The 11,934-nt window shown below is 40.6% G+C and overlaps 1 protein-coding gene across 2 annotated transcripts in view; it reads left to right on the forward strand.

The window, feature by feature from the left end:
• Positions 1–4,548, forward strand: part of POU6F2 (POU class 6 homeobox 2) — a 229,223-nt gene extending 224,675 nt beyond the window's left edge. Inside the window, exon 9 of one of the 2 annotated variants that reach the window (XM_053359613.1) lies at positions 556–4,548. In XM_053359613.1, coding sequence (XP_053215588.1) covers positions 556–1,060 — 505 coding nt within the window. In that variant the 3' untranslated portion in view covers positions 1,061–4,548. The remainder of the gene's footprint in view (positions 1–555) is intronic. The other variant, XM_053359614.1, reaches the window with a different exon arrangement.
• Positions 4,549–11,934: the final 7,386 nt, after the last annotated feature.

Consider the following 11,934-nt stretch of genomic DNA (forward strand, 5'->3'; position numbering starts at 1 on the left):
GCAGCATTTGAGCAATATGCTACAGGAAGGGAACAAGATCCCTGTACAAGTAAAAATGAAACAAAAATGCCACTGATGTCATTTCCTGTTTTTTAGCTTTTGTGTTAAGCTTGAATATTGTATATAGGATTTTGAGGGGGGGAGCAAGCTTTGAAATCTGAAATATTTGCCTTTGACAATAGTAACAGAAGTGAGAACTCAGAGCATGCACAGAGTTCTATCCACTAAAATGAAGGCGCTTGATCTGTATACACCTTCTTTAACCATTAAGGCTTAATGCATGCATCTTCCAATGTGTACCACAGATCCACGTGAGCCACTGAATGTACATGGATCTCTGGAACACAGCAACTGGGTATATGAAGTAGCATTCTGACAGCAGTTTGTCACTGTGATTGTTTTTGTTTGTTTAAATAGATATCTATATATTTGTAGAACTGATAGTTTTCATAATCCATTGTAAATATCCTCTGCCAGTCGATTAGGCAGGTAGGCAGGAAGTCCCAGCTGGCAGAGCATCAGTGTAAGACTCTTCTTTCTCAATTTTCCCCTCAGACACACCATCCTGAGAAGCCACTTTTTCCTACCACAGGAAGCCCAAGAGAACACTATAGCTAGCAGTCTGACAGCCAAACTGAACCCTGGCCTTTTGTATCCTGCCAGGTTTGAAAAGCTGGACATCACCCCTAAAAGTGCCCAGAAGATAAAGCCGGTTCTTGAACGATGGATGGCTGAGGCTGAGGCCCGCCATCGGGCAGGCATGCAGAATCTTACTGAATTTATTGGAAGTGAACCATCCAAAAAGCGCAAGAGGCGGACCTCATTCACGCCGCAGGCTCTTGAGATCTTGAATGCCCATTTTGAGAAGAACACGCATCCCTCTGGGCAGGAAATGACGGAAATTGCAGAGAAACTGAACTATGACCGGGAAGTAGTTAGAGTCTGGTTCTGCAACAAGAGGCAAGCACTGAAGAACACAATTAAACGCCTAAAACAGCACGAGCCTGCGACAGCAGCCCCAATGGAGCCCTTAACAGACTCTCTGGAAGAAAACTCTTAAACTGATAGATTTAAAGGAAGAACACACACGAACAAACAAAACTTTAAACATTTGAACTCTGTAAAGATGCTCTTTCACCATCCTTGTAAGTAAAAGACTCAGAAAGCTACAAGATGGACAGAACAATTTATAAATGTCTGTGGGTTTTCCTAGATAAAAACAAACAGAAAAAAAATACAAAAAAAATTACACAGCACTTAGTGTGTGTGTATGTGGTAGAACTAGTTCCAAAATAAGCCAGTGTTTTTTTTAAATGGACTTTAAAGTAAACCAAATAACTGCTTACTTTTTCCTGTATATTATGAAAATGTGAACATGTTTTATGGAAAAAGAACCCAACTACAACAGCAAACCTTTAACTGTTTTTAAAGGAGAGAGAGTACAAGCCTGCCACCTGGAGGAGTGATTGTAGCCTTTCAGGTATCAAGTGCTTCTTCACTATGAAAACTATTAACCAAAGTCAGAAACATGGCATTGAAAACTAGATTGTTAGTCTACTCTTTTATGAGCGCTACATTGTGTTATGAATTTTTACATTTGTACTTTGCAAAAAGAGGAAAATAATAATAATACAGGACTCTCTTTTCCCCCTGCATCCTCTCTCACATGTTCAGCACATGAGTATGCTACACTTGGTTTGAGCTACGATTCTCAACCCTCTTGTTTGGCATACACAGTTTTGTGATCTCCAAATGTTTGTGTGCCAAAATGACTGTTTCTCTAAACGGTGGGGTTTGCTTACTTTATTTTTTTAACCGAAGATCTTATTTATTTGCAGTTTTGATTCAAATTTGGTTGACACTTTGTTTTGGCTGCCTTCTCCATCCCAACACCATTTAAATTTCTTGTGTGAAGACGTGGACTTTTAAAATTATGCAGTGTAATGATGACATTATAAGGACATATTGAGCAACTTGAACTTTCACTTACAGTATATAACTTGCCACTTACGCTGTCCTTTGGCCACGAACTGGGAGAGGTTACCAAAGCTACTTTTGTAATATAAATATAAAATGCACACGTGGTCCAATATACTGCATCATTGTTTATGGTTCTATCTATATGAAGCAATTTCTCTCCAAAGTCTGATAGCCAAAGAACTTTCTTGGGATTCTATTGAAAAGCAAGCTGATGGCAAATGTAAGAACATAACCAGGATTTCCCCCTCAAACTGCTGCATCTCTAACTTTCGTTTTACTGTTTCCACTTTCACTGTTTGTTTGTTTGTTTGTTTGTTTGTTTATTCCTGCACTGCAGGGGATTGGACTAGATGACCCTCAAAGTCTCTTCCAACTCTACAATTCTATTATTCTGTTATTCTGTTCTCCCCCCCCCCTCTGGCAAGTGCTACTTTCAGAACTGTGCACAGACACAGAAGGGATTATGTGAATGCCAGATTTGACTGAATTACTTAATATGACTTGTTACCTAATTTTTGAACTGGGACCCAGAAGCAGAAATCACTGGCACATATCTTGGCTGTCATCCAAAACTTCATGGCCATTCAGTCAAAAGGGTACATCAAGCCAGAGCAACAAAGTTCATATCTTTATCCCAACATCCTCATAATATTTAGATTCAGGGTCCTAGATAGAAATCGGTGTTACATCCTGCTCCAGGCTTCTCAAAATGCATTAGAATCTGTCATTTCATTGTACAATACTTCTCCACCTCACCATGGTGTAAATCTGAACTTACTCATCTTTATCGACACAACTCATCACGTGTGACTGAGAGTCAAATCATCCACAGAATCTGTAGCCTTAAAGGTCCCGCCTCCCTTACAGGTTCTTCCCTCTCTCACTGGAAAGTAAGAGGAGATGGTTAAATGGCTGGTCTAAAGCAGACTGGATGCAACATAGGCAGTTTTGCCTCTTTCAACGGGCTTTGGATCCAGTCCTCAGTTTTCAGATTGTCACCAGGGGCATAATCCATGCTTCATTTCAATTGAGCTTGCACAGCAAAATTATCTGGTGGTTTGTGTTTCCAAGCACCCCATGCCAGGAAAATGGTCAGTGGCCAAGCAAATGCTGGCTGCATTCATAAGAAGGCCGCTATGAGCACATCACAAAATATTTCCTTGCCTTGGAAAAAGTGGTCATATGATCTGAATGAACATTTGCCCTCCAAATTATAAATAGTTGACTAAAGCCCTTATGAAAACTATGTAAGCATACTCTTCTTACAGAAGAAATTAACAGTGTGCAGACAGAAAAAATAATGTATACTGAGGTTAGATGTAATTAATAAAGCAAATAGGACTCTAATTCCAAGCTCTGAACATGTCAGAGGCAAGAAATGGTAATTCAGGATGGGCATGTACAAAACATTCACAAAGCCTGTGTGTTTTAGGTTTTTATTTTGTTTGTTTGTTTTTGCCAGAGAGTAGATTTCTGCTCATGTTAGCAATGTGATCATAGGACTGTCTATTTCTCCTGCCTATGTACACCTATAGTTCAACTGTGAGCCTTATAGGCTGAGGTCTGAACTTGCTCTACAGCAAACTTGCTCTACAGCCTCTTCGTAATCGAAATCATGAATTTAAATCCTACTGCAGTAGGTAAGAATGATTAAATTTCTGGATTGGCCATGGGTTGGGAAAAGTCCCATGTCAAGTCTGGATTTTAGTACAGATGTTCACATCCATCATCTGGCCCTGATAATCAATAACTGCCAAAATTCAGTTTTAACAACAGCAGCTTAATTTAAAACAACAACAACAAAGCTTGCCATCTGCACCCTAGTTATGATGAACTTGAAATTAAAACTGTCAGGAGTAACAGGAGACCAGCCACAAATTATCTAGAGAACTGTCAAGAGCTTGTAGAACTTTGAAAGCCCATCTCCTAGCGCTCTGCCCATCTCCCACAGTCATTCCTTTTTCCATTCTCAAATATCATCAAAACCAGAGCCTTGCTCCTGGAAGCAAAAATATACTAGCCATTTGCTGCTTAAAAACTTAGATGTCAGATTCTCCATGGAACAGTTAAAAAGTCTGCAATGGAACGGGGGGGGGGAATGAAATTTCCAGGAAGCAACATTAACCAAAGACTGTATAAAACACTTAAAACCATCACAGCAACAGTTAGACAGAAACTATTTCCTTTCTAAACTTCACACTGAAATTGTGTAATTTAGGACGGTGATAATATAAATGAAATAAATTGCCACCATGAAACAAGTTTTTTGATTTTCATCTTTGTACTCATGGAACCATTAACATGTCATAATGTTCTCTTTTTAATAGTTTTTTCTGGTTCTTATCACTTATTTTTACAAGGGAAAGTGTTAGGTTCGTTTTTAACAATCAGTTTTTTCGCTCGGAGGCATAACGGAGTGCCTGAACAAATTATTTATATGTATATGTAATTCATAAAGGCTGCAGGTATAGGGAGATTTTTTTTCTTCTCCCCAAACAATATTTATTATTTCTATTTGTAAATCTGTTCTGGGCTCCAAAGAGCCCTGTACACACACCTAGAACATTCCCATACACTTCCCCTTTAACCACAGTCCCTTATGCTGCTTTGGAAACATCCCCCAAACCCTCAAGAGTGGTTTCCAGGGCGCTTGAGGAGCTGCAGGAAGAAAGCTTTTCCATGAGCAGCTCATGAGATCCTGCTCAAATTATATACACAGCAATTATATACGAAGCCACCTTTGGGCGGTGACGAAAATATAGCACACTAGCAAATAGTGGAGGAAAAAACAAGCCCATTTCTTACTGGAGATAACGGCTTCATTAAGATGTAATGCTAAACCATGGTTTTCTATTACTGTAATGATTCTAATCTCTCTCAAAGCTGGCAAACCTCTCTCTCTCTCTCTCTCTCTCACACACACACACACACACACACACTCACACACACTTCCTCAAGTGTGTCCAGGAGGAGACCAGAAGCTTCCACTTTTGTTTTGGAATTACTGCAGTCTAGTTTGTCATCCAAATCCTAAACTGCGGTTCTTCTTAACTGTGGTTAGTGAAAACAAGCCAAATTCATAAATTGTGGTTTGAAGTAGGCTTGTTTCCATTCGGATTAACTGCAGCATGTCTGGGATCAAACGGCAAGGCAATCTGCAATCCATCGACAATGAAAACAGAAGCTGCCAGCTCCTGCTCATGGCTGCTGGGCTGCTTCTCGTAATACGATGTATTAATAGTAGTGCATCCAAGCCAGGCCAGAGGCATGTCAGGTTTACCTTTCCTGAGGAGAGAAGTAAGTTTTGCGTAGGGAATTAGCAGGAGTTACTGAGCAGGTTTTTGTTCTTTAGTTCTGGATGCATCTTTTCCCACTAAAGCCTAAGGTTTGCTGCCCTAAAAAAAATTATTATTTTTTGCTAAGGATGGGACACAGTCACTCGCTGGAACAGCTCCCTGCTACAAACCACTACATTATCTCAGAGTCACAAAGACGTTAATTTGGTGTGTGAAACAGATTTGATGCCAGAAATGTTGAGGCTTGGAGTGTACAGATCAGAAAAAGAGACCAAGTCCATTCCGAAGTTTTCAGTTTATGTTCTAATCACGCAAACGAAGAAGTAAACAGACCAAGAAAGCAAAAAGGAGCTAAGAAGGAACAAGTAGAGGCGTGTCAAAGTACTCAAGCTATAACCAAAAAGAAATATGTATAATGCCTTTGCTCGTCTTCTCAATGCTGGACCAAAGTTCAATGTTTGTAGGTATATGCACATTGTATAGATATGGCTAAATGTTGCTGACAATCTTGCAATACTAAACTGTTACTATTTTAAGAAAAGAAAAGAAAAAGAATACAGAAAGAAACTGTTCATCAGTGTTTTACCTCAGCACTCTACTTGTACCCAGCTCATGAGCAACACTGAATTAAGGAATTTAAAAAAATAAAAAATAAAGGAAATTAATTTCCATGTAAATGTTTGACTGTAAAAAAAAAAACCTGTTTCAGTAATATTTTGTACTGAGCTTTTTGTCATGTAGTTTGCTTGTTTCCGACTTGAGATTATGTGGGGCACATTTGTTTATTTATTGTTGAGAAAGTGGTTCTTTTTTTAAAATTTTAATTTTATATATATAAATATATATTTTGGTCCTATGTGCTGTCGGGTGCAGTTCATAAGTTCTGTTCTTGCACGTCCTCCATTCATTCCACTGGAGCAGAAGCATGGCTCCAGCATGTGCTCCATGGAAGGGAATGGAGGCTGTGCAGCAGCGGGGCTTAACGTCTTGCACTCTTAATCTACAGGATGGTCACCAGGGTCACTTATGAGGCACTACAAAGGAGACCTGCTTTTCCATGCATGGCACTCGCAGCAGGAAAGGTGGCAGAGAATGACATGGACTGTGTTGTGTTCTTCATTTCTTTTTCTTTTTTAAAAAGAAAAAAAAATCAAAGGAATCGATGTGGAGGACTTGTGACCAAGAAGCCAAACTGGTTATTTCAAGTTCCTTACTGTTCTGACTTTGAAACCAAAGCTGAATTATCTGCACAGGTTGCTTAACATTTAAAAAAAAATTAAAAACTGACAAAAACTGTACTTAAACTAGAGCAATATCTGTATGGTCAGTAAAGCTGCACTTTGTGTATTTCTTAACAGCTTCAGATCTGTCACTTTTAATTTGTACCATAAAAAATAAAGAATTGTTTGACATGAAAAATAAGCTGCCATCCTGGGCTTGTCCCAACGTCTCATGTATTATTCATCGGATCAAACTTCATGTTATTTTACATCAATTCAATACCAAAAAAAAAACCTTAAAATTTTGTACGGAACTGAAAGCTGGTTTCCACACCCGGATTGCAGATATACAGTGTTTAAGAAAAAACATTATATAAAAGAGCCGTTGTTGCTCAGAATCTATGCACACACATATAGATCTATCTAGTCCCATTATTTTCTCCAGTCAAACAGATTTTGCAGGTTTTTGAAGCTCTATAAAAACCTTCAAACCTGTTTGACCACAGACAGTGGGAGAGTTGACATCATACCCCAGGCCTTGTCCTCTCTAAAGTTACAAAAGCTGGTTCACAGCCCAGGGCCAGTTAAAAAACTCCCTGACTAAAAAAATCTCTCTGCACAGCACAAATTCCTGTCTAGAATTTACTTCACATAGATGTCTTAAAACATTTATTGACTTACTTAAACAGGAAACACAGAACAAAAGAAATTCCCAACTCAATCTTTTTTAAATGCTACATTTGTGTGATTATACAGTGCAAAATATTTTTAATGATAAAGTTTTCTAAAAAATAGAAGAATTATGTAGTTTAATATCTGCTAAAAGCAAATAATAGACAAAAATAACACAGTGGATTCATGTTCAAGGAAAGAGAAAGCATTAGTAATGCAGACAATCTGTAGTTTAATCTCAAACCTATTGCAACAAAAAATATATCATACATCAAAATGGTCAGAAAGAGGGTTTCTATCGCATACGAAAAGTCTCTCAGAATCGCTCACCAGGAAAATTTCCCACACCCTTTTCTGGGTACAACTCAGTATATCTCACAATAACTAAGACAGAAGAATGAATCCTACACTATCTGAAAGAGCAAATTCAGCATGCACTGTGGAAAAATTAAGTTCAATTTGTATTTTAAAAGAGGGGGGGGAAACAATGTATGAGCACCGATATATTTCCATAGAATGGTTTTAGATACTATGTCTTGAAATGTACAGAGCACAATTTAATGCACATTTTGATTCACCTTTTGATGTATAAAACATAAAGGATGTTGTTTCCTCATACACGTCTTTCTGTTGGTATGATTATATGAATTCATAATCAATCACATGGATTCTGATACCTGTTTTGCTTAGATAGATATGGACCTAATTAGAATAATCATTTTACACAATGAATACCAAATGCAAACTTGTAAACATTTTAATAACTGATATCATAAATTTGGCCGTCAGATAAGCATTAGTCATTTGCTAATGCTTATCCAAAGGCCAAGTTAGATGATCTGCGCATTCATCTTGTTTTTGCTTTAACAGGCACTGCAATGGGATCAGGATTGGGACTGTGCAGTTGGGGGAGGGGAATTTAACTCTTTCCCCTTCACAGCAGCGCCATTGAAAATCCCCATCCTCCCTGACTGTTGAACATGCTGGCTGGAGCTGATAAGATCTGGGGATAGTTCAGATTAATCCTCTTAATCTCAGAATCATGGGTCTCAGCCCCACATTGGGCAAAAGATCCCTGCACTGCAGGGTTGGACTAGATGATCCAACTGTATAATTCTATGATTCCAACAACCTCTAGAGCAGGCATAGCCAAACTCGGCCCTCCAGATGTCTTGGGACTACAACTCCCATCATCCCTAGCTAACAGGACCAGTGGTCAGGGATGAAGGGAGTTGTAGTCCCAAAACATCTGGAGGGCCGAGTTTGGCTATGCCCGATCTAGAGGGCCACAGGTTGTCCGTCTCTGGTCTAGAAGCTTCCTGAGCTCATGGAACGAGATTCATGGTACTTTGGAGCCTAGCCAGCTCCGAGGGGCCAGGGTCCCTTTGGCCCCCGCATAAAATATTTGAAGCTGATGGGCATTGTCATTCAAATGGTGTGTGTGTGCCTCGCCTTGTGATCAATTATGTGGGGTGGAGCTTACCTGCCTCCCCATATTTTCTTCAAATTGCCACCCTTGCTAGCTAGAGTATTCAAAAGCCACTCTAATCAAACTAAGCCACTTCCTGTAAAGTTCTGTGAATAGATATTTCACTACCTGTTTCACCGACTTCCTGTTCTCAAAATCTTTATGGCTGTAAGTAACTTGCAGTGAGAAGATTCAACATTTCCTTATATATTGCGCTCGGGCATGCGCACACACACGTGCACATGAATGCCAACAGTGTACAAGAAAACACTCAGCAGAAGAAAGAGAGAAATGACCTTTTCATATCTGGTCAGTTGAGTTTAGTCTGAAATCCATTCCTGAATTGATGGCTGACCCACTTATTCATTTAAAAGAAATAGTTTCTCTATGTTATTTTGGGCTTCAGCTCCATTTGTAAAGTCCTCTACCCTTAATTTAGGACTCACTTGGCTTGAAGAATTAAGAGCAACCTCCAAGTCGTTTGATAGAAGAAGATCAGCCAGGCCCCCTGTGAATGGAGTGGTATGTCTGTGTTTATGCATTTTAGGTAGAACAATAAAACAAACAATTATTTTGCCAGAGTTTTTTCCCTTTTTTTTTTTTTTTTTTTGTTCCATGCAAATTATGGATTTAGTTTTCTTCATTCACAGCCTACAGCAAAAAGAAAAAAGAACTCGTAAAATAAGCCGCATAAAAACCCCAAACTCTTCAACTCACCTGCCCCCCAATAGACATCAAATGTTCATATGCATTTAATATAAGATGTAGTTTGGCCCCAAAACAATGACCCATTTTCAAGTGAGATTCTTGAACCAGAATTCCCCAAGCTTGTTAAAATATGAAAGGCTAACTTTTTCTGAAATTCTTTCAAATCCTTTTCTTTGGCACCACATAGGAAACACAAATCTGGATTCATGTCTACTGCAGCCTCCCCTGTCCCATGGGGCAATAAATACCACCTATGGTCACAGTAAATGGGTTAACTTGACTCTTCCCTGCCCCATTTCCCAGGGGTACAAGTCATTCATGGCTCAAGCCAAACCTCACCTCCTGGCACCAGGAACAAAAGGTTCCCATGAATGCAAAGCCAGCCAGTGCAGGTCTTCAGGGGCTGAATGTCTGACAAACTAAAACATTCATCTGCTGATTGCCTTTGTCAGCACTTAGGAGACAATGTTTTAAACATTTACAGGTAACAGAATGCTGCCATTTCCAGTACATTTGCAGTAAAATCTACTCTCATCATTAATGTGGATGAGTTCTAGAGATGTTAAAATGTTGTTGACATTTCAGACATACCAATTCCAGTATTTCCAAGTGACATACATTTCTGGAATCTTTGAAAATAAAGTTCTGGTGTACCATGTTTTTGGCCTTCAGAGTTTTATGTGATTTCATATTTTGTTGCTTAGGAAGAAATCTGGTTTTGACAAAAATAATAATTAATTATCAGAGTTGGAAGGCAGTTGCGCAAGCCTAAGACAGAAGGAAGGTTAACTAATACTAGTCTCACCAAATCCTTGGCCATTCCACTTATTCCTTCCCTCTATTGCAAGGATTATCCATTTATTCCTACCCACCGTTTCTTGTTCTAGTTACTGGTCCATAAGACAATCCATACTATTATCCTATGGTTCAGGAGCCTTTGCTGCGGTATTTTGTTTTTTGAAACTCTTGAGTATATGCCTCTACCAGAGAAATCAACCTTACCCACGTTTTTCAGGTTTTGTTGGCATCCATCTCAAAAGACAATGGAGTGCACCTCCAGGGGCGAGGTCAAACTACTAGAGCAGTGGTTTTCAACCAGTGTGCCATGGCACCCTGGGGTGCCTTGAATGATGGCCAGGGGTGCCGTGGGCAATCCTGGCCTCTGTCCCTCTGTCCTTCCCTCCCACCTCTGATGTCCTCTCACATCTCTGCCTCCCAAAGGCTTCCACAGCTGTTTGTTGCAGCAGCCCTGGCTACAAGCTCCCCAGGCAATGGTGCCTCTGGGGCTGGTCAGGGGGTGCTGGTTGCCAGGAGCTGAGGTGGCCTCGGAGCAAGCAGGCAAGCGGGTGAGGGAGCCCAGCCAGCCAGTCCACCAGCCCTTGATGTTGGGAATGGACAGACAAGTCCCAGGCCCCTGTGGGGCAGTGTGAAGAGGCACCTCTCTTTGGAGCAGCTCAGAGACCAGGGGTGACAGCAGTGGCTGCCTGGAGGACTCCCAAGGAGACAGGAGAGGAGAAGAGGCTGAGGGAACACTCAACAAAGGAGGGTGTTCGAAAAAGAGTGAGAGGCTGTCAGCTCTGCAGGCAAGGGGTGACATAACTGGGCTCTTGAGCCCCACAGGGTGCTGCAGAAAGAAGATCAAGGCGGCCGTGGACTCAAAAAGCTTGAAAACCTCTGTACTGGAGAATCACAGTGCCAGCTGTGATTGCAGAGATGGGTAACTGTAACTCATAACTGCTGCCTCCCGTGTTGTTTTTGCTGTGTTAGCAGCACCAAAGTGACCTCTCTGGGTCGCATGCCTGGGCAGTGTGTATGGAGGACCTGGCCTGGCCAGAAGAAAAGACACACACACACACCCGGCGTCACTGATGTGGTCCAAAGGAAAGCAGAGCAACACATTTGGCACCAGCTTGGCTGCAGCAGTTACCAGAAGTAGGTGTGCAAGACACCATCCAACTGTCTTAGGGACTCTATCCAGATTTGTGTAAGGTTTACTCCTTCGCCTCTTCTTCTCCTGAAGATGTCCTGCAAGGCAGCAGGTGTGGGTTTTTCTTTGGGGTTTATTCCCCAAGGCTTTCAGAAGCAGGGCAAATCATTCTATAGTATTTGGTGAAAATGGTTAATTTGGGTGTCCACCTCTTTCCCCCCCCAAAAAAATTACCTTTCTCTGATCTTCTAGGAAAGGGAGTAAGAAAGTGTGGAAACTCTTGCGTGTCTTCAAGCCTCAGGCCTGCAGAAGTTTGCAATGACTTGCAAATGACCAAGAGTGAAAACTCCGTAAGTTGTTTCACTGGATTAGATTGTTCTGACCCAGTAAAGCATTCTTAGGTGTACAGGTTTATTAACGCTGTGTGTGTGTTTTAACCATTTGAAGGCCTTAGAAGGCATCCCTAATTTGAAAGGGCCTTTAAGATCAAACAACACTTGGTTTTGAAATTTCTTCAAAGAGCCAAAACAGCCTGTCTGATTTCACTTCCCTGACAACAAATGCCTGGTATTGTCTTTGATATGCTGGCAGCTGCAGAAGTTTGAAGTTTTCTATTAAGACAAGCACTATTTACTTCCGTGGCACTTACACATAATAGAGCAC

The sequence above is a fragment of the Podarcis raffonei genome, chromosome 12 (assembly GCF_027172205.1).
Source record: "Podarcis raffonei isolate rPodRaf1 chromosome 12, rPodRaf1.pri, whole genome shotgun sequence".
Taxonomy (NCBI): Eukaryota; Metazoa; Chordata; class Lepidosauria; order Squamata; family Lacertidae; genus Podarcis; species Podarcis raffonei.